Source organism: Tupaia chinensis, unplaced genomic scaffold, assembly GCF_000334495.1.
Source record: "Tupaia chinensis unplaced genomic scaffold, TupChi_1.0 Scaffold000437_1, whole genome shotgun sequence".
NCBI classification, from domain to species: Eukaryota; Metazoa; Chordata; class Mammalia; order Scandentia; family Tupaiidae; genus Tupaia; species Tupaia belangeri.
The window spans coordinates 4,074,392-4,092,997 of NW_006159942.1; the positions used below are offsets into that span (position 1 = coordinate 4,074,392).

Below are 18,606 nucleotides of genomic sequence, written 5' to 3' on the forward strand. Positions count from 1 at the left end.
TGCTCCTATGCTGGATAGCCAAATCATTTCTTTCTCGATATTGAGACCAGAGTTGGACCCCATTTACAGATAGAGCAGCCCCACCACCCAGAGGAGAGCCTTTGCTGAGTGACTCCTGATGGTTCCTCTCCTCCCAGTCTCCATATCCCTTTGATGGTAGACATGTAGATCTTGTTCTTGAATAACTACTCTCTGTGTCTGTGACTCTAATTCTTCCTGAGTGTGGGATAAGAATTTGTCTCCCTGTGAATGCTGGGCCCTTGTGTTCAGGCTTATTTTTGCAGGCATAATGGTTGTACTTCAAACTGGATCTAAGAAAGATATTGGCCAAACCCCACAATTGAAATCTCCCAGTGATTGACACACTCATGTACAAATCAGTTATAAAATATCTCTCTCAACGGGGTGGCAGGTGGCATGGTAGTGGTGAAGGGCACTGGACTCCCACATGGCCGGCCACGGTTCCGGTTCCGGACCTGGACGCTCGCTTTCTCACTTTCCCTCTCTCTCTCTTTCCTCGCTGGTCAAGTAAAAAATAATTAATTGGGACCAGCAGTTAGCGTAATGGCTATGTCGCTGGACTCCCATGTAGTCGACCGCGGTTTGTGTCCTGGACCTGGTGACTTAAAACTCATGCCGGGCGCGTGTGCTTGCGTGCCCAAGATTCCAAGAGGAGACTGGAGGAGAAAGGATTGTGGCGTGGCCATCCCCCCTGGGGGGTGATTTCGCTTTCTGTCTCTCTGTCTGGCTAGCACAACACGCCCTATAGCAAAAACCTCTTCAAAAAAAAAATTAAAAGACCTCCTTCAAATATTTTGTCCCCTTCTTTTCTTAAAATCTGTTTCTTCCATGCGTGACAGAGACAGGGCAAGAAAAACAGGCACTCCCAACAGGGTCTCAAAACAGCGAGATCCCCACCATGCATTAGTCAGCCCTCCATCAGAAACAGCAGGAGCCAAATTATTTAGGGAGGTCTGCAGGTCCCAGAATCTATGCCATGTGGGTCAGCCTCAGGAGTGTTGCATTTTACCACTGCACCACTGTCTGGTCCCTATGAATTTTTTTTCTAGTACTTATGTAATAAATTATTTAATCTATCATCAGTATTGTCCTAGAACTGTTCACACTTATTCTTTTCTTTCAACTGGAACGTATCAACAAGAGTTTATCATTTCTACTGAATCCCACTTTAACAGAATACAAACAAAAATCTAATTTAAAAAATAATTATTTATTTAATTTTATCATCATGATTTTTTTTTTTTGAGAGATTTTCTCTATAGGGTGCGTGTGCTCACCACACAGACAGAGAGAGACATAGAGACAGAAAGCGAGAATCACCCCCCAGGGGGGATGGTCACGCCGCAATCCCTTCTCCTCCATTCTTCTCTCGGGATCTTGGGCACACATTCACATGCGCCTGGCGTGAGTTTTAAGCCACCGGGTCCAGGACACCGCGAACCACAGTTGACTACGTGGGAGTCCAGCGACATAGCCATTATGCTAACTGCTAGTTCCCGATCATGATTGCTTTTTAATAATTACTTTTCTATTTAATTTTATTTATTTATTCACATATTCTTAATGTGAGCAGAGAAAGACACAGAGAGAGATAAAGAGAGAGAGAGGGAAACTGAGAAAGCAAGCCACCAGGTCCAGGACTCGAACCGTGGTGGGCCATGTGGGAGTGTCCAGCACCTTAGCCACCATGCCACCTGCTGGTCCCAATCATTATTATTTTTTAAATTTGCTTCAAGGGACGTGTGCTCCTCAGAGAAAGAAGACCCCCAGATCCAGGACTCAAACCATGGTGAACTACGTGGGAGTTCAGTGCCTTAACCACTACGCCACCTGCTGGCCCATAAAATTCTAATTTTATATAAAGGACTTCATATGATAGTAATTCCTCAGTACTTCAAGTATCCCCTAGTGGGTAAGGCAGAGTACAGGACTGATACAGTATAATTGTTTCCTTGTCAGATAATAAAGGAGAGGAGAACAGCTCATCTGAGTGGCAGGAAGTAGAAGGAGACATTTGCTTATAAAAGGAGAAATCAGACTAGAAACCCTCAGGTTAAGAGGAGTAAAGCGGCAGACACCTTTAACATCGCTCTGGTTGCCTTCTCCACGTGGGTGTTAGTGAAAATGTCAGACTCCACCAACTGTGAGAGGGTAAGTTTCATTCCAAAACTATTCATTTTCTCAGTCGTTTATTTTCAAGATCTTTCTAGGCCTCGCACCCGTTTTCCTTCGGCTACAAATGTTAATTTCCTAGAACCTCCCCCTCTTTGCGAATGGATTGTTAGGCTTCTTACACGTGGTTGTGGGGCTTTATGTTTTGGGTAAGAGTAAAAGTCGTTTTCTGTTCCTAATCCAAGGGAAAAGTGATTTTGTAAAGACTAGCTGTAGCTGAGCAAGTTACACACGGCAGAGAAATGGAGAGCGAAGGAAAAAAGGAAGTAGAAGAGGGTTAAGGTCAGAAAGTAAAGTGACCAATTTTTTTTTTTTTCTTTTTTTTCTGGACTTGTTAGAAGTAACTGATTCATAGTGGTTTCCCAACCAGATGGGTCTCAGACGAGCTGGGTCGTCCTGAACAGGATGGGAAACTAAGCAGAAAAGGTGTCATCGTGTGTTTAAGGGGATCACTGTAGCAGGCTAGGGGATTGAATCAGATAAATATTAGGCATATGATAATGGACTCCTCACAATGCTACTCTAAGACCCCACTTATCTCTGGAGCGAGTCAACAATTTAGAACTTTTCTTTTTTCTCTTTTCTTTTTTTTTTTTTAATGAGAAGAGAAAGTGTGTGGAGAGTGCTTTGAAAAAGCGGTATACAGATGCAAAAATCACTATATGCAAACTAAGAGCTTAAGCATAATTGGGGAACCATTGAAGACATTTAAATAGAACGGGCGGGGCATGGTGTCAGAGGAGGAACAGAACTTTCCAGACAGGTTGGAATGGGTTGTTTTTACCCTTGGGTTTGAGAGGAAAAAAACTAAAGTCTGGAATGCACTCAACCATGAATTACTCCATGGCTTTGTTCATTTCATTTCCGAAACTCAAGTCTCCTGATTTGTAAAATAGGAAAACGAATAAAATTACAAGTATACTATGGAGATTAAATGAGAGATATACAGAAAGCACCTCCCACGGCTGTGTGCTACACAAACAAGGCAGTAAATACTACTCCCTTCTCACCCACTTGCTTTTCCACTTTACCATTTCCACTCGATCATTAAAACTATCCTGAATGCCCACCCTGCGCTGAGCTGGGCGCCCGTTAGCTACCACATCAAGAGCGAAACGCACATTCTGTCCCTTTAAAGGGGCCCTGCAGCTGAAATAAGGCTGGGTGTGGCTGGATCGCTGGAAGCCCTGGGACTGCAGGAGAATCCGGCAGGGGTAGGCTGTTAAGGAATTTGTAGCCTATGCAAATTTGTGACATTTTTGAGTTTTGTTTTTAACCTGAATAGCAGTAAGTAATGGAAGAATTTCCAACCGAGGAGGACGATCCAAGCAGAAAGAACAGTCGAAATGGATCTGGGGGTAACAGGAGTTGTAGTTTGGGCCAGTGAAATTTGATAATAGATGGAATGGGGAATCTTAGGAATCCTAAGGCACAAGGTGGGAAGGCGGCAGGGCAGGAACAGGTCCACACTGTCTTTGGAGACGAAATGAAAGCAAGTGTGTTTTAGCAGATGAGAAAGGGAAGGAAGGCCATGAGGGAAGTAGTTCCCTGAACCTAACTAAGCCCCATGCTGTTTTCTCTTTCCTTATCACCCACTTGTAAATTGCCTTTTGCTCATTTCTTTATTGTTTCTATTACCTATAATCAGTATTGGTTCAAAACAATCTCAGTAACCTCTTTCTCTATCCACTTACTGTCTTGTCAGTTTCTTTTCTTACTAATTTTTAGAATTTATTTAATTTTATTTATTATTATTTTTTAAGAAGTCTTTTTTTTTTTTTTTCCTTAGGGCGCATGTACTTGCGGGTGAGAGGGGAAGAGACAGGGACAGTGAGAGGGAAAGTGAGAAATCACCCCTGGGGGGGTGGGAGGGATGACCACACCACAGTCCTTTCTTTTCAATGCTCCTGCCAGATCTTGGGCGTGCATGCACATGTTCCCTGTGTGATTTCAAGTCTTCGGGTCCGGGACTCGAGCTGTGGTTGGTCATGTGGGAGTCCAGTCACATAACTGCGATGTTATCTACTGGCCTCAATTATTAATATTTTTAATTTGCTATAGGGCATGTATAGTCACCAAAGAGAGACAGAGACAGAGAGAGAGAGAGAAAATGAGAAAGCAAGCTGCCAGGTCTGGGACTCAAATTGTGGTCGGCCATGTGGGCCTCCAGTGCCTTAACCACCATGCCACCTGCTGGCTTTATCTTCTCAGTTTCTTTCTTCCTTTCTTTCTTTTTTTTTTAAGAAATTTTTTCAGCTTTACTTTTTATTTACTTATTTTAATTTGACCAGAGAGGGACAGAGCTAGAGAGAGAGAGAGAGAGAGAAAGAGAGAGAAAGTGAGAAAACAAGTCACCAGGTCCAGAACTCGAACTGCAGTTAGCCATGTGGGAGTCCAACACCCTTAACCACCATGCCACCTTCTGGGCTTCTTCTCAGTCTCTTATTCGTTAGTTGTGCCTTAAATAAGAGGTTTTGTGGCATGGCATCAAATGAGGGACTCGGTGACCGACTTCTTTCCTTTCCAGAATTTCTTTGAGGAAGAATCAGATGAGGAGACTGTGATTCTTACATTGGTTCCTGTTAAAGAGGAACATGTAAGAGGACAACAGATGGAGCCAAATGTTTCCTCAACTTCCGACGTTAAACCGAAGAAGCCTAGGGGAAACAAAGGTATGAGGACAAATTTTGCTCAGGTAGCGACTCCTATCACTTTAGCTCCATGAATTGCTTTGCTTTTTTTTTTTTTTTAGAGAATTGTTTTTATTTAATTTTATTCATTGTTATTTTAATTTTATTTTTTTGAAGTTGACTATAGAGAGAGACAGAGAGAAGGAAAGTGAGAAAGCACACTGCCAGGTCCAGGACTTGAACCCGTGGTCAGCCATGTAGAAGTCCAGCCACCTTAATCATCACATCATCTGCCGGCCTCAAACTGCTTTGCTTTTAAGACACAAAATAGGCATGTAGAACGCTTTGGATAGCGTATGCTCTTATGGGGCAGCTAGACATGTTTTCACATTCTCAACCTATGAAGCTCAGTCTCCTAATTTATTATGATTTTTTAATTGTCAGAGAGTGTGTGTACTCACCAGAGGCAGGGGTGGGGTGGAGGGGTGGGGAGAGTGAGACACCTCCTCCCCGTGAGGTGTGATCACACCACAAAACCTTCTCACCCTCTCTCCACTCTGTCTGACAGGATCCTGGGCATGTGTGCCTGGTGTGCTTTTCAAGCACCGGGACTAGGATTTAGCCTGCACAGCAAACCATGTGCGATCTAGCTCCCTTAACCACTAAGTTACGGGCTGCCACTCAATTCTGTAACCTATAAAAATGTGGTGTGGTGGCTAAGACACTGGACACTCCCACGTGGCTGACCACAGTTCAAGTCCCATACCTGGTGGCTTGCTTTCTCACTCTCACTCTCTCTGCCTCTCTCTGTTAAATTAAAATGAATGAATGAATGAATAAAACTGAATAAGTAATTCTTAAAAATAAATGAAATTAGTACCTACTTGCCTCTTATGATACTTAAATACTTTTGAGAAATCGCTGATAATGTTTGGCAAGTAATTATTGATCAAATATATAGTAGTCCTTAAATCATGACCCATTGTATCTGTTCTCAGGCATTAAATATATTCAGAATTTTTTTGTAGGTCCATAATAAGGACTTCAAGATGAAGTAAAAAGTGATGGGTTGGAGTTGAGGAGAGTGAGGTGAAATGGGGTTGCTGTGGAGAAAAATGAGGCAGCCAGCAGGATGGTGGACCATGGTTGGGTGGGGATAGTGTTCATTGGTTTCTTTGACTTCTGTTCAGAGAGCTGATATTTTGTGATCCAAAATGTACATTTAGGGGAGAAACCCAGTAAAATATTCTATCCAGGTGGTTGTTGAGAGCCTCAAAAGAAAACAGGCTCCTCTATGTAATATAGAAAGCTTAGAATTTAGAATTTACAGTGGTTTTGCTTCTTGAGACTATTTAAAAAGCTTTTTTTTATTGTCAGAAGATATGTGTATTCACCAGAGAGAGACAGAGAAGGAGGGAGAGGGAGAGCACACTCCTCAGTGGGGCATTGTCACACTGCAATCCTTTTTCCATGTCTCCATCCTGTCAGGATTTTGGGCACACATGCACAGATGCATGGGGGGGCTGGGATTCAAACCATGGCCAACTGGGTGAGATCCCACTTCCTTAACCACTAGGCTATGGGGCCAGCCCCATAAGTGTGCTGTTCTAACGAATGTATGATAGGCAAAACATTTAATTCTTTCATTTGTCATACGAGGGAAAAAAAGGTGTGTGTACATATATGTAGAAAGCAAGTTGTAAGGGGCCAGCAGGTGGCGCAGTGGTTAAGAGTGCTGGAATCCCACATGGTCGACTCTGGTTCAAATCCCGGACCTGGTGGCTTGCTTTCTTGCTTTCTCTCTCTCCCTCTGTCCATCTCTGGTCAAATTAAAGTAAATGAATAAATAAAGTTAAGTAAAATAAGTCTTTAAAAAAACCTAGGTCATAAGAAGTGTGAAAAAGTCTTTGTAAAATTATGAACAACCTTACAAACATTACTACTACTTACTACCACTTTGGTTCCATTCTTTACTCAGTTCATCTTCCTCAAACAGATGAACAGCTCAAAGCTTGCCCAAAACCTAGACATAAAATACCAGTGCTTCCCCTGCCAACTGTTTTGCCTTCAATTAATGATGTGCATCGAGATACTTTGAGGAACTGGTGCCAACAATGTAATTTGAGTACGGATGGCCAGGTTAGTACATTGGTGGGAATCTTTGCTGTTGGAATAAGTCTGGAAGTTGTTGTCTACTTTTAACTTTTATTTTCTTCTTCATTTCCTTAGAAAATAGACGTTTATTCGAGGATCCAGAAGCATATTTACCCAGAGCAAAAGCATGTGAGTGGTGAGCGTGCCGATGAGTGCAGGTGACGAGTTGCCCTCCTTCCCACCTCCTGCTGTTTGCTGCCTTTCAAGGCAGGGGGCCTTCCCTGTGGCGCGGTGGACATTTGGAGCCCAGTAATTGGTTTGTTTGGGGTGTCTGTTCTATGCACTGCAGGAGGTTTAGCAGTATCCTGGGCCTCTACCCACTCCCACTAATGCCAGTAGTAACCTCTCCTTCCCACACCACCAGACTTGACAAACCCTAATTGCCCCAAGTTGAGAACCACTACTCACTTTCCTAACTTTCCGCCACACTGACATGCATGTTTGGATCAGTTATACAGAATGCAAACTGGACAGAGTCCGTACTTCAGGATCGCTGAACGCTCATCCCAAATTTCATTTGCAGCATATTCCCGGAACACCACAGGAGGCCAGATTGCGTTCGAGGAGATGCAAGGCAAAGAAAGAGATGCTTGAGAAAAGTTACAAGATGAGTGAGGAAGAGACGAATGTCGTGGAAGTGATATCTTCAGCTCAGGAAACCATGATGGCATCATGGGCAAGAATTGCAGCAAGGGCAGTTCGGCCGAAGGCTGCAAATTCATGTCCTATTCCTCCTTTGGTTGTGGCCTTTTTGCCACAGGTTTCTGGTAAGAGCAAACTTAAAGCCTGAGCACTATTACAGAGAAACAGAATTAACTTTCATTAACCCAAGACTGAAGAGTAAAGGGAAGAAGGTTAAAATACCCACAGATTAGAAATCGTATCACATAGGACTTATCTTTTGATTTGATGGGAGTCCAGTTTTGTGTGGATGGATCTCTAAGCCAGGTGATGGAGTAGCAATCCTTTCTCATCTTTCTCTTTTTTTAATTTCCAGAGAGTGTGCATGCTCACCAGAGAGACAGACAGAGAAATGGAGGGGAAGAAAGGGTAGGGAAAAAGGACTCCCCCCAATGGGATGTGGTCACACCACAGTCCCTTCACTTCCTATCCTATTGGGATTTGGGTCACTCTTAGTGTGTTTTTCAAGCCTCTGGAGCCAGGATTTGAATTGTAGTTGGCCATGTGGGATCTGGTTCCACTAACCACAAGGCTATAGGGCTGGTCCTCTCTCTTTTATTTTAAAAGTTTATTTATTGCGGAACCAGCAGTTAGCGTAATGGCTATGTTGCTGGACTCCCACGTAGTCGACCACGGTTTGAGTCCCGGACCCGGTGGCTTAAACTCACGCTGGGCGTGTGTGCGTGCATGCCCAAGATCCCGAGAGGAGAATGGAGGAGAAGGGATTGTGGCGTGGCCACCCCCCCCCCGGGGGGTGATTTCCTGCTTTCTGTCTCTCTGTCTTTCTCTGTCTGTCTGGCGAAAAACTCTAAAAAAAAAAAAAAAGAAAAACTTTATTTATTGGGACCAGCAGGTGGCGTGGTGGTTAAGGCACTGGACATTCCCATATGGCTGACCACGGTTCAAGTCTTGGACCTTGCTTTCTCACTTTCTCTTTTTCTGGTCAAATTAAAATGAATTAATAAGTAAAATTAAATAAATAATTCTTTAAAAAGTTTATTTATTTTTGAATAATTATTTTTATTTAATTTTATTCATCATCATTATTATTTTAATTTGACCAGAGAGACACACAGAGAGAGAGGGAAAGTGAGAAAGCAAGCCACCAAGTCTGGGTCTTGAATCGTGGTCGGCCATATGGGAGTCCTGTCCACATATACTCTCTTATGAAAGAAAGAAACTTGAAAATATTCCAGCTGGGCTAGTATCAATTTATCCTTTCATGTTCCTCCTCAGTCAGCTGGTACTGAGTATCTCCTGTGGTCTGGAAGTGTACCGAGCTGTGGGGTATGTTGTGGTCCAAAATGTACCTTTAGAGGAGAAACCCAATAGAATACTCTGTACCTGCACTGCTTACTTCACAGCTGCCCAAGCCCGTTGTCACTACTCTTTTCTCTCAGTTTCAGACACTTGGTATCTGCACCATTTATCTTGTTTTCCTGTCAATGTTACATTTCCTTAATTAGACTGTTTCCTACACTGTTTTTTTTGGGGTTTTTTTAAGAGATTTTTTTTCTGGTACCCACAGGTAGTGTGATGGTGAAGGTGCTAGACTTTCACATGGCCAACTAAGGTTGACGTCCCAGGTTTGGCGGCTTGCTTTCTCACTTTCCCTTATTGTCTCTCTCTTTCTCGCTCTGGCCTAATTAAAAAATAATGATAAGTAAAATTAAATAAGATAATTCTTAAAAAAATATGAAAAATGGAGTTAAGGTATAAGTTTATTTTTTAAAAAAAGAGATTTTTTTGCCTTAGGGTGTTTGTACTCATGGAAGAAGAGAGACAGTGAGAGGGAAAGTGAGAAATCACCCTCCCTCAAGGTTTGGCCATCCCACAGTCCCTTCTCCTCCTGGGATCTTGGACACACATGCACATGCACCAGAGTGATTTTCAAGTCACTGGTTCCAGGACCCAAACCATAATCGGCCATGTAAAATGCTAAACCATTTGCTAGTCTTGTTTTGTACGATTTTAAAAAAACTATTTTATTTAACTTATTTGTATATTTTTATTTGACAAGAGAGGGATAGAATGAGAGAGAGGGAGAGAGAGAGGCAAAGTGAGAAAGCAAGCCACCAAGTTTGGGACTCGATCCATGGTCAGCCATGTGGGGAGTCCAGTGCTTTTAACCACCATGCCATCCGCTGGCCCCTTGTTTCATACACTTCAAAGAAAAAGTTTTTGCTTGTAACCACCATGCCATCTGCTGGCCCCTTGTTTCATACACTTCAAAGAACAAGTTTTTGCTTGTTTTCTTTTTTTTTCTTTTAAGTTCATTTATTTCTTCCATGAGTCAGAGAGAGGAAGAGAAAGTGAAAGAGAAAGATCGCACCTGCAACAGGTCCCGATGCCGTGATCCACCCCCGCCTCAGCAGCCCAGGAGGGTGGGCACACTCATGCGTAGAGTACTCAGAAAGGTCTTAGATACAAACCTGGAATCTCCCCATGTGGGTCAGCCTCACAGACCACAGAGTTCACTGCTCTGCCACCATCAGATCCCCTTTTGCTTGTTTTCTACAGTTGAGGCAGCACAATGTGGTTAGGCAGTCTGTGAATCAGAATACCTGGATCCAGATCTTAGCCCTGGGAAATTTAGACAGGTATTTAACAACACAAGCTTCAGTCACCTCACCTGCAAGTTAGAGAAGCGAATAGAACATAACTATTAATAATGTACTTACGGGTGGGGAGCAGCAGGTTGCATGGAGATTAATGCACTAGACTCCCACATGGCTGACTATGTGGTTCGAGTTCTGGACTTGGTGGCTTGAAACTCACACAGGGCATGTGTGTGTGCATTTCCCAAATCCTGAGAGGAGACTGGAGAATGGTTAGTGGAATGGCCGTCCCTCCTTGGGGGGGGGGGATGATTTCTCACTTTCCCCTCTCTTTCTCTGTCTGGCATGCACACACACCAATAGCAAAAACTAAAATAATAATACGTAAGAATAAACATGTGAATACATGTAAACCACTTGGCAAAATCCTGGATACAAAGCTGTGTTCTGAAAAGGTAACTGTTACTATCCCTTATGCTGTATAATTTGTGAAGTTAGGTTATGTCTTTTGGTCTACATTTTTCATACATCTTGTTTAACTGATTTTTTTTTTTAAAGAGAAGTTTTTTGCTAATGGGCTCGTGGCCCTCCAGAGAGACAGAGAGACAGAAAGCAAGGAATCACCCCTAAGTGGGGATGACCATGCTGCAGTCCCTTCTCTTCCATTCTCCTCTCGGGATTTTGGGCATGTACGCACACGTACTCATTGAGAGTTTTAAGCCACTGGGTCCAGGACTCAAACCGCAATCGGCTACACATGGGAATCTAGCAATGCAACCATTACACCACCTGCCAGTCCCGTTGTTCAGCTGATTTCTGAGCAGAATGTACAAGAACAAAATTATGAGTGACTTGCTAAAAGGATATATTGTGTCCTTTCTTTTCTTTTCTTTTCTTTTTTCTTTTTTTAAGTTTACTTCTTTCTTTAGAGAGAGAGACAGAACCTCTCCATGGGCTCCCAGCCGCAGTCCTGCCTTGCATTGATGCTCTCAGGTAGACCCAGGATGAGCATCCAGAGCCCTCCGACCTGGCATGCAGCACAGTGCAGCAGCACCCCCCATGCTTCTGCTGCCATGCGGGGCCTCGGAGTGCTGTCTTGATCTTGCCGTTTATATTTGCTTCTCTTTCTCTCCCAGGTGTCAGGTGGTGTGTGGTCCATGGCAGACCTCTCCCCGCGGACACAAAAGGCTGGGTTCGCCTGCAGTTCCGTGCAGGTCAGGCCTGGGTGCCAAACACTCCCAGGAGGATGATTTCTCTCTTCCTGTTACCAGCCTGCACTTTCCCGTCCCCAGAACTGGAAGATAATATGTTATGCCCTGAATGTGCTGAGAGGTAAGCCTGAAGTATCTTTCTAACACGGCTCACTGGAAAGTAGATGTCTAAATGAGTTTCAGTGATCTAACAGAAGGCACAGGGCAAACGTCCTGTTCTCTTAATTTGGTATTTATAGATCCGGCAAAAATACGAAGCAAAAAGAACTTAGAAGTGGTCTAATCCACTGAGATAAATGTGGCTAATTCTTAACAGATTTACAAAGTATCTGCAAATCAGTACCTTATCTCTTCTTTGATTTTGGGGACTCACTCTAAAGAAAAAACAAACATTATTGTTCTTATGTGTCAGACACTGTCTTGAGAATATGAATGTAGTGAGACAAAATCCATCTTGCACACTCAAAGGAAATGAGTAAGAAAAGGTATCCAAATATATGGGCGATACCTAGATTTGAGTAGCTTAGAGAAACTTCAGAGGAGATTGATAGCACATTCTGAAGATGAGTGCACCAGTTGCCTAATGATAATTTTGTAGTGGAAATAGCCAATACAAATACATGGAAATAGGGACCAGCAGTTGGTGTAATGGCTATGTCGCTGGACTCCCATGTAGTCGACTGTGATTCGAGTCTTGGACCCAGTGGCTTAAACTCACGCTGATCACGTGTGAATGCGTGCCCAAAATCCCGAGAGTAGAGTAGAGAAGGGATTGGGGTGTGGTCATCCCCCCTGGGGGGTGATTTCTCACTTTCTGTCTCTCTAGTGAACACACACGCCCTATAGCAAAAACCTCTCCAAAAAATAAAAAAATACATGGAAATAAAAGAATGAGTCTGAGGAGAGAAGGAGAAAACCAATGTTTTTTTGTTTTTGTTTTTGGAGAGGTTTTTGTTATAGGGCATGTGCACTTTCCAGAAAGACAGAGAGAGACAACAGAAAGAGACAGACTTTCTGTCTCTCTAGTGAACACACACGCCCTATAGCAAAAACCTCTCCAAAAAATAAAAAAATACATGGAAATAAAAGAATGAGTCTGAGGAGAGAAGGAGAAAACCAATGTTTTTTTGTTTTTGTTTTTGGAGAGGTTTTTGTTATAGGGCATGTGCACTTTCCAGAAAGACAGAGAGAGACAACAGAAAGAGACAGAGACACGGGAACCAGCAGTTAGCGTAATGGCTATGTCGCTGGACTCCCACGTAGTCGACCGTGGTTCGCATCACGGACCCGGTAGCTTAAAACTCAAGCCGCGCGCGTGTGCGTGCGTGCCCAAGATCCCGAGAGGAGAATGGAGGAGAAGGGATTGCCGCGTGACCATCCCCCGTGGGGGGTGATTTCTCGCTTTTTGTCTCTATGTCTCTATCTGTCTGGCGAGCGCACGCGACCTATAGCAAAAAAAAAATAAATAAATAAACCTCTCCAAAAAAAAATAAATAAATAAAAGAAAGAGACAGAGACAGAAAACGAGAAATCACCCCCCTCCCCCAGGGGGGATGGCCATGCCGCAATCTCTTCTCCATTCTCCTCTCAGGATCTTGGGCACACACGCACACGTGCCCCACATGAGTTTAAGCCATTGGGTCTGGGACTCGAACTGCGGTCAACTACATGGGAGTCCAGTGACATAGCCATTACGCAACTGCTGGTCATGAAACCAAAGGTTTTATCTCAAGTCCCAATCCCAGTGGCTTAAAACTCACACCAGGTGTGTTTGTGTGTGTGCCCAAAATCCCTAGAGGAGAATGGAAGAAAAGGGATTGTGACATGGTCATCTCCCTTGGTTGGGTGATTTCTCCCTTTCTGTCTCTTGGAGAGTGCACACACCCTATAGCAAAAAATCTTTCTCAGAAAAAAAAAGGTATCACATACAAAGGGACTTAAGAAAGGTTCATGGAAAAATGGAAATACCTGTTTGTTCATTTTGTTTGTTTCTTTTAAATTAAAAAGCCATCAGTTTAAAGAAGCGATTATTTTTTTCAAAGTTTATTCATTTATTTTCTCCGTGAGCATAGGAGAGAGGCAGCACCCACAATAGTCTTTTTTTTTTTTTTTTTTATAATTTTTTTTTTTTTTTTTTGGGGGGTTTTTTTTTTTGGGGGGTGCGCTCGCCAGACAGACAGAGAGAGACAGAGAGACAGAAAGCGAAAAATCACCCCCCAGAGGGGATGGTCATGCCACAATCCCTTCTCCTCTATTCTCCTCTCGGGATCTTGGGCATGCACGCACACGTGCCTGGCGTGAGTTTTAAGCCACCAGGTCCACAACGTGAACTGCGGTCGACTACATGGGAGTCCAGCGACATAGCCATTATGCTAATTGCTGGTTCCCACACAATAGAGTCTATGCCACAGCCCACCCCCAGCCTCACCAGCATGCACCCAGTGTGCTCAGGGAGGTTTTCAGGACACAATCCTGGGACCTCTTCTGTGGGTCAGCCTTGTAGAGTGTCACTTTTTATGGCCGTACCAGTGTCCAGCCCTGAATTTATTTTTGGTATAAAAAATTTTGAAGTACATGCATTTTTCTCATAATAGGCACTTTCTATGGACGCAAAAATTATTTCTTAAATTTAATCTCATCATTATCATCATCATCATTTTATTATTATTATGTTAATTTTACTAAAGAGAGAGAGAGAAAGAAAGGGAAAGTGAGAAAGCAAGCTACTAGGTCCAGGATTCAAACTGCAATCAGCCATGTGGAAGTCCAGCGCCACCTGCCGGCCCTTTACTATGAACTTTTTGAAGGCCTTTGTATAACCCTTGAAACACATTCACGTGTTCCGAGAGGACAGCTAGAGACAAACATCTCTGGGAGTTCTTAGCATGTAAGTTGTGGGTAAAGTATGTAAGAAGTAAAAGGAATCGGGCCAGCCCTTAGCACAGCAATTAAGTGGTATGCATAGAGAGCTGGATCCTGAGTGGCCAATCATCGTCTGAATCTTGGCCCTAGCAGCTTTCTTTTTGGATAGGTTTTTGCTATAGGGCATGTGCGCTCGCCAGACAGACAGAGAGAGACAGAGAGATATAAAGTGAGAAATCACCCCCCAGGGGGGATGGCCACGCTGCAATTCCTTCGCCTCCACTCTCCTCTTGGGAACTTGGGCATGCACACACATGCGCTCTGCGTGAGTTTTAAGCCACCGGGTCTGGGACTTGAACCGTGGTTGACTACATGGGAGTCCAACGACATAGCCATTACACTAACTGCTGGTCCTAGGCCCTGGCAACTTGGAAAGCACTCTGGGCATATGTGTGTGTGTGTTTGCACGTGCGTGTACTTGGAGGCCCAAAGTCCTGATCAGCTGGAGAAATGGAGGGAAGAAATGCAGTATGATCGCATCCCATTGGGTGCTTTCTCTGTCTCCCCTCTCTCTCTCTGGCGAGTATATAGGACCTCTAGCAATAAAAATACATAATAATAACTACAATTATAAAAGGTGGCAGTATAATTAGAAGGGACTGGGGAATGGGGCGAGCAGGGGGTGTGGTAGTTAATGGGACTGGACTCCCACATGGCTGACCATGGTTCAAGTCCCAGACTTGGTGGCTTGCTTTCTCACTTTTTCTCTCTCTGTCCCCCTCTGGACAAATTAAAAAATATAAATAAATAAAGTTAAATAAAATCTTTTTTTTTTTTTCAAAAAAAGGGGAAGGGACTGGGGAAAGAACTGTAAAATAATTAGCATATCAGTGGGAAGTGGAAAATGAGGACCCCAAAAGTACAGTTGGAAGTTGGGGAGATGAGTGAGTTAAAGGAAGTGGGCTGAGAGTTATATAAGTTCTCCTAGGAGGCCAGCAGATGGCATTGTGGTTAGGGCACTGGACTCCCACATGGCCAACTGTGGTTTGAGACCCAGACCTGGCAACTTCAGAAACATTTCAGATATGCGTGTGTAGGTACCCAAAATCCCAGGAGGAGATTGGCAGAAAAGGGATTGTGGTGTGACCATCCTCCCTGGGGATGATTTCTCACTTTTCTTTTCTCTGGCTCTCTCATACAGAGCATATCTGCCATATGGCAAAAATCTAAAATAAGAAAAAAGAAAAACAATCCTAAATTCAAATGCTGCCAAATTTTAAAAATTCTGAGCACTAACATAACAGGATGGTACAAATGGGAAATTCTACTCCTGCCCTGATGTAATGGGTTTCAGTCCAAACATCGAAATACAAAAATATTGTGTAAAATTATGTTCCGGCTGTATGTAAGGTGTATATGAAACAAATTAATTTTGTTGATCCCCAAGATACCTTATTCTGTATATGTAAACATTCCAAGATTTGAAAAAATCTGAAATACAGATTTGGTGCTTTTCAGAAAGACACAGAGGGAGAGAGGGTGGAAGAGGGAACAAGTATCCACCCCCGTTAGATGAGGTCTCCCTGCAATCTTTTCCCCATTTCTCTATCCTGCCCAGATTTGGGACATGCACACACATGCCCCACTTGTGTTTTTCTTTTTCGTTTTGAAGAGAAGAGGATTTTGCACAGAGCATGTATGCTTGCCAGAAAAGCAGAGACAGAGAGACAGAAAGTGAGAAATCACCCCCCAGTGGGGATGGACATGCCACAATCCCTTCTCCATTCTCCTCTCGGGATCTTGGGCACACACGCACACGCACCCGGCATGAGTTGAAGCCACCGGGACTGGGACTCAAATGGCGCTCAACTACATGGGAGTCCAGAGACATAGCCATTACACTAACTGCTGGTCCCACTTGTATTTTTCAAGCTGCCAGGTGCAGGACTGAAATTAAGTCGTGTGGGATCCCACTTCTTTAACCACTAGGCCACAGGCCGGCTCTTCTTTTCTTTTCTTCTTTTTCTTTCTCTTTCTTCTCTCTCCCTTCCTCCCTTCTTTCTCCCTTTTCTTCCCATCCTTGCTTCTCATTCCCTTTTTCTTCCTCTACATTTTTTTTTTTACTTATTTCTTTAACTTGCTATTGATGTGTTTGCTGTCTGGAAAGAGCCAGAGAGAGGGAAGGACAATGAGAAAGCACACTCCTAGGGCAGCAGTCACACTGTTATCTCTGCTTTAGGATTTTGGCATGGATGCCCATGTGCCAAGCATATTTTTCAAGAGTCTAGGTTCAGGGACCAGCAGTTAGTGTAATGGGCATGTCACTGGACTCCCACATAGTTGACAGCGGTTCGAGTCCCGGACCCGGTGGCTTAAACTCACGCCGGGCGCGTGTGCGTGTGTGCCCAAGATCCCAAGAGGAGAATGGAGGAGAAGGGATTGTGGTGTGGCCATCCCCCCTGGGGAGTGATTTCTCGCTTTCTATCTCTGTCCCTCTCTGTCTGTCTGGCGAGTGCACGCACCCTATAGCAAAAACCTGTCCAAAAAAAAAGAGTCTAGGTTCAGAACTCAAACCTCAGGGTCAGACAAGTGATATCCAGCTGCCTTAACCACCATGCCACCTGCTAGCCCTATTATTATTTTTTAATGGACAAACCATAATATGTGTGAATGGGAGGGGCTGTTAGAAGAGATGAGAGAATATAATAATTAAGGAAGTGAAGCTGATTATAATACATGAAACACATAGACGCAGAAAAGTGTGAAATCTTCCCTTCTCCACCATACGGGTCACGGTATACACTCCTACAACAAAGGACAGGTTTAAGAAGAACGCATTGTATGTATTTTATTAGAATTTCATGTAACATAGAAACTTTTCTAAATTACCTTAAGACCCAAGAGATAACTGTCCATTTTTATGCTTGGGTTCAATGAAGAGTGCACACTTATATAAAAACGTGATTGGACAAAGAAGGTCTGATCTAATAGTAGACTGAGAGAGGAAACCACGCAGCTTGTCTGCTTGGATTTTTCTCTGGTATTTGTTCCACTCTGTAGGGCAGAACCTTTCTGCAGTGAAGATCGCATGACATACCATCAACTAAGAGAGATCAGAGAATTTCTCTCTGGCCAGCTCCTACGCAGAAAGGTGGGAGAAGATTAGAGTAGTATTTCTAGATTTTGTGGCTGGCTTTGAGGGAAAATGAAGCACAAAAGGCAGGAAGGTAGAAGGGCATAGAGTCTTTTTTTTTTTTAAGAATTATTTTATTTAACTTTATTTATTTATTTATTTTAATTTGACCAGAGGAGGGAGACAGAGAGAAGGAAAGTGAGAAAGCAAGCTGCCAGGTGCAGGACTTGAACTGCAGTCGGTCATGTGGGAGTCCAGCACCTGTAACCACCATGTCACCTGCTGGCCTTAAGACATTTTTATTTCGGAGACATTTTTGCTACAGGGCGTGTGCGCTCCAGAGAGACAGAAAGCAAGAAATCCGCCCCCATAGGGGATGGCCATGCCGCAATCCCTTCTCCATTCTCCTCTTGGGATCTTGGGCACGCATGCACATGTGCCAGGTGTGAGTTTAAGCCACCAGGTCTGGGACTCGAACTTCAGTCAACTGCATGGGAGTCCAGCAGCATAGCCATTACACCAACTGCTGGTCCCTCACGGTTGTTTTCTAACTTGCTTTGTAGGAATAAGAAGATAATGAAAAGATTAATCACAATGAAGAAGACGAAGCAATGTGCTTCAAACAGTGTAGGAGACCACAATGTGTCACCCCAAAATATGCCAGTCTAAGTATTTTAAGCTGAAGGCAATTGAGAAGAAGCAGATTCAAGAAATACTTTCTGCCATACCACTATGTGCCCAAAACAGGACATAAATTTATAAAAGTACTTCTACCAGGAAGGACAAATGATGGGGAGTCCATAGTTACATGATCATGCATCCCAATAATTGCTGTGTTGCGTCCTAACCATCCTTAGTGACTCCTGATGCTTGAGTGCATACTTGTATTTTGTTACATAGAATAGAATTTGTTTAGTTTCAATTAATACACTTTTTTTTTTTTTTTAGACTTTTTGCCACAGGCCACGCGCACTTGCCAGAGAGAAAGAGAGAGAGAGAAAGTGAGAAATCACTTCTCAGTGGGATGACCATGCTGCAATTCCTTCTCCATTCTCTCAGGATTTGGGGCACACACACACACAAGTGCCCTGCATGTTTTTCAGGCTGCTGGATCTGGGACTTGAACCACAGAGTTGGCTATGTGGGATACAGCGCCTTAACCGCCATACCACTTGCTGGCCCAA

General features: G+C 43.5%; 1 protein-coding gene across 1 annotated transcript; it reads left to right on the forward strand.

Annotated features, from left to right (window-relative positions):
• The first annotated feature begins 2,145 nt into the window (after positions 1 to 2,145).
• DPPA2 (developmental pluripotency associated 2) lies at positions 2,146 to 18,379 on the forward strand. The gene is made up of 7 exons (XM_006155158.3): positions 2,146 to 2,172; positions 4,721 to 4,865; positions 6,802 to 6,962; positions 7,053 to 7,106; positions 7,501 to 7,744; positions 11,353 to 11,548; positions 17,986 to 18,379. Exons 1-7 carry the CDS (start codon positions 2,146 to 2,148, stop codon positions 18,089 to 18,091), a joined length of 933 nt encoding a protein of 310 aa, XP_006155220.2. The 3' UTR covers positions 18,092 to 18,379.
• The last annotated feature ends 227 nt before the right edge of the window (positions 18,380 to 18,606 follow it).

Coding starts and splice junctions, on each gene's coding strand:
- DPPA2 (XM_006155158.3), top strand. CDS start 2,146: ATGTCAGACTCCACCAACTGTGAGAGG. Junction 7,745..11,352: donor CTTTTTGCCACAGGTTTCTG/GTAAGAGCAAAC, acceptor TTTCTCTCCCAG/GTGTCAGGTGGTGTGTGGTC. Junction 11,549..17,985: donor TGCCCTGAATGTGCTGAGAG/GTAAGCCTGAAG, acceptor CTTGCTTTGTAG/GAATAAGAAGATAATGAAAA.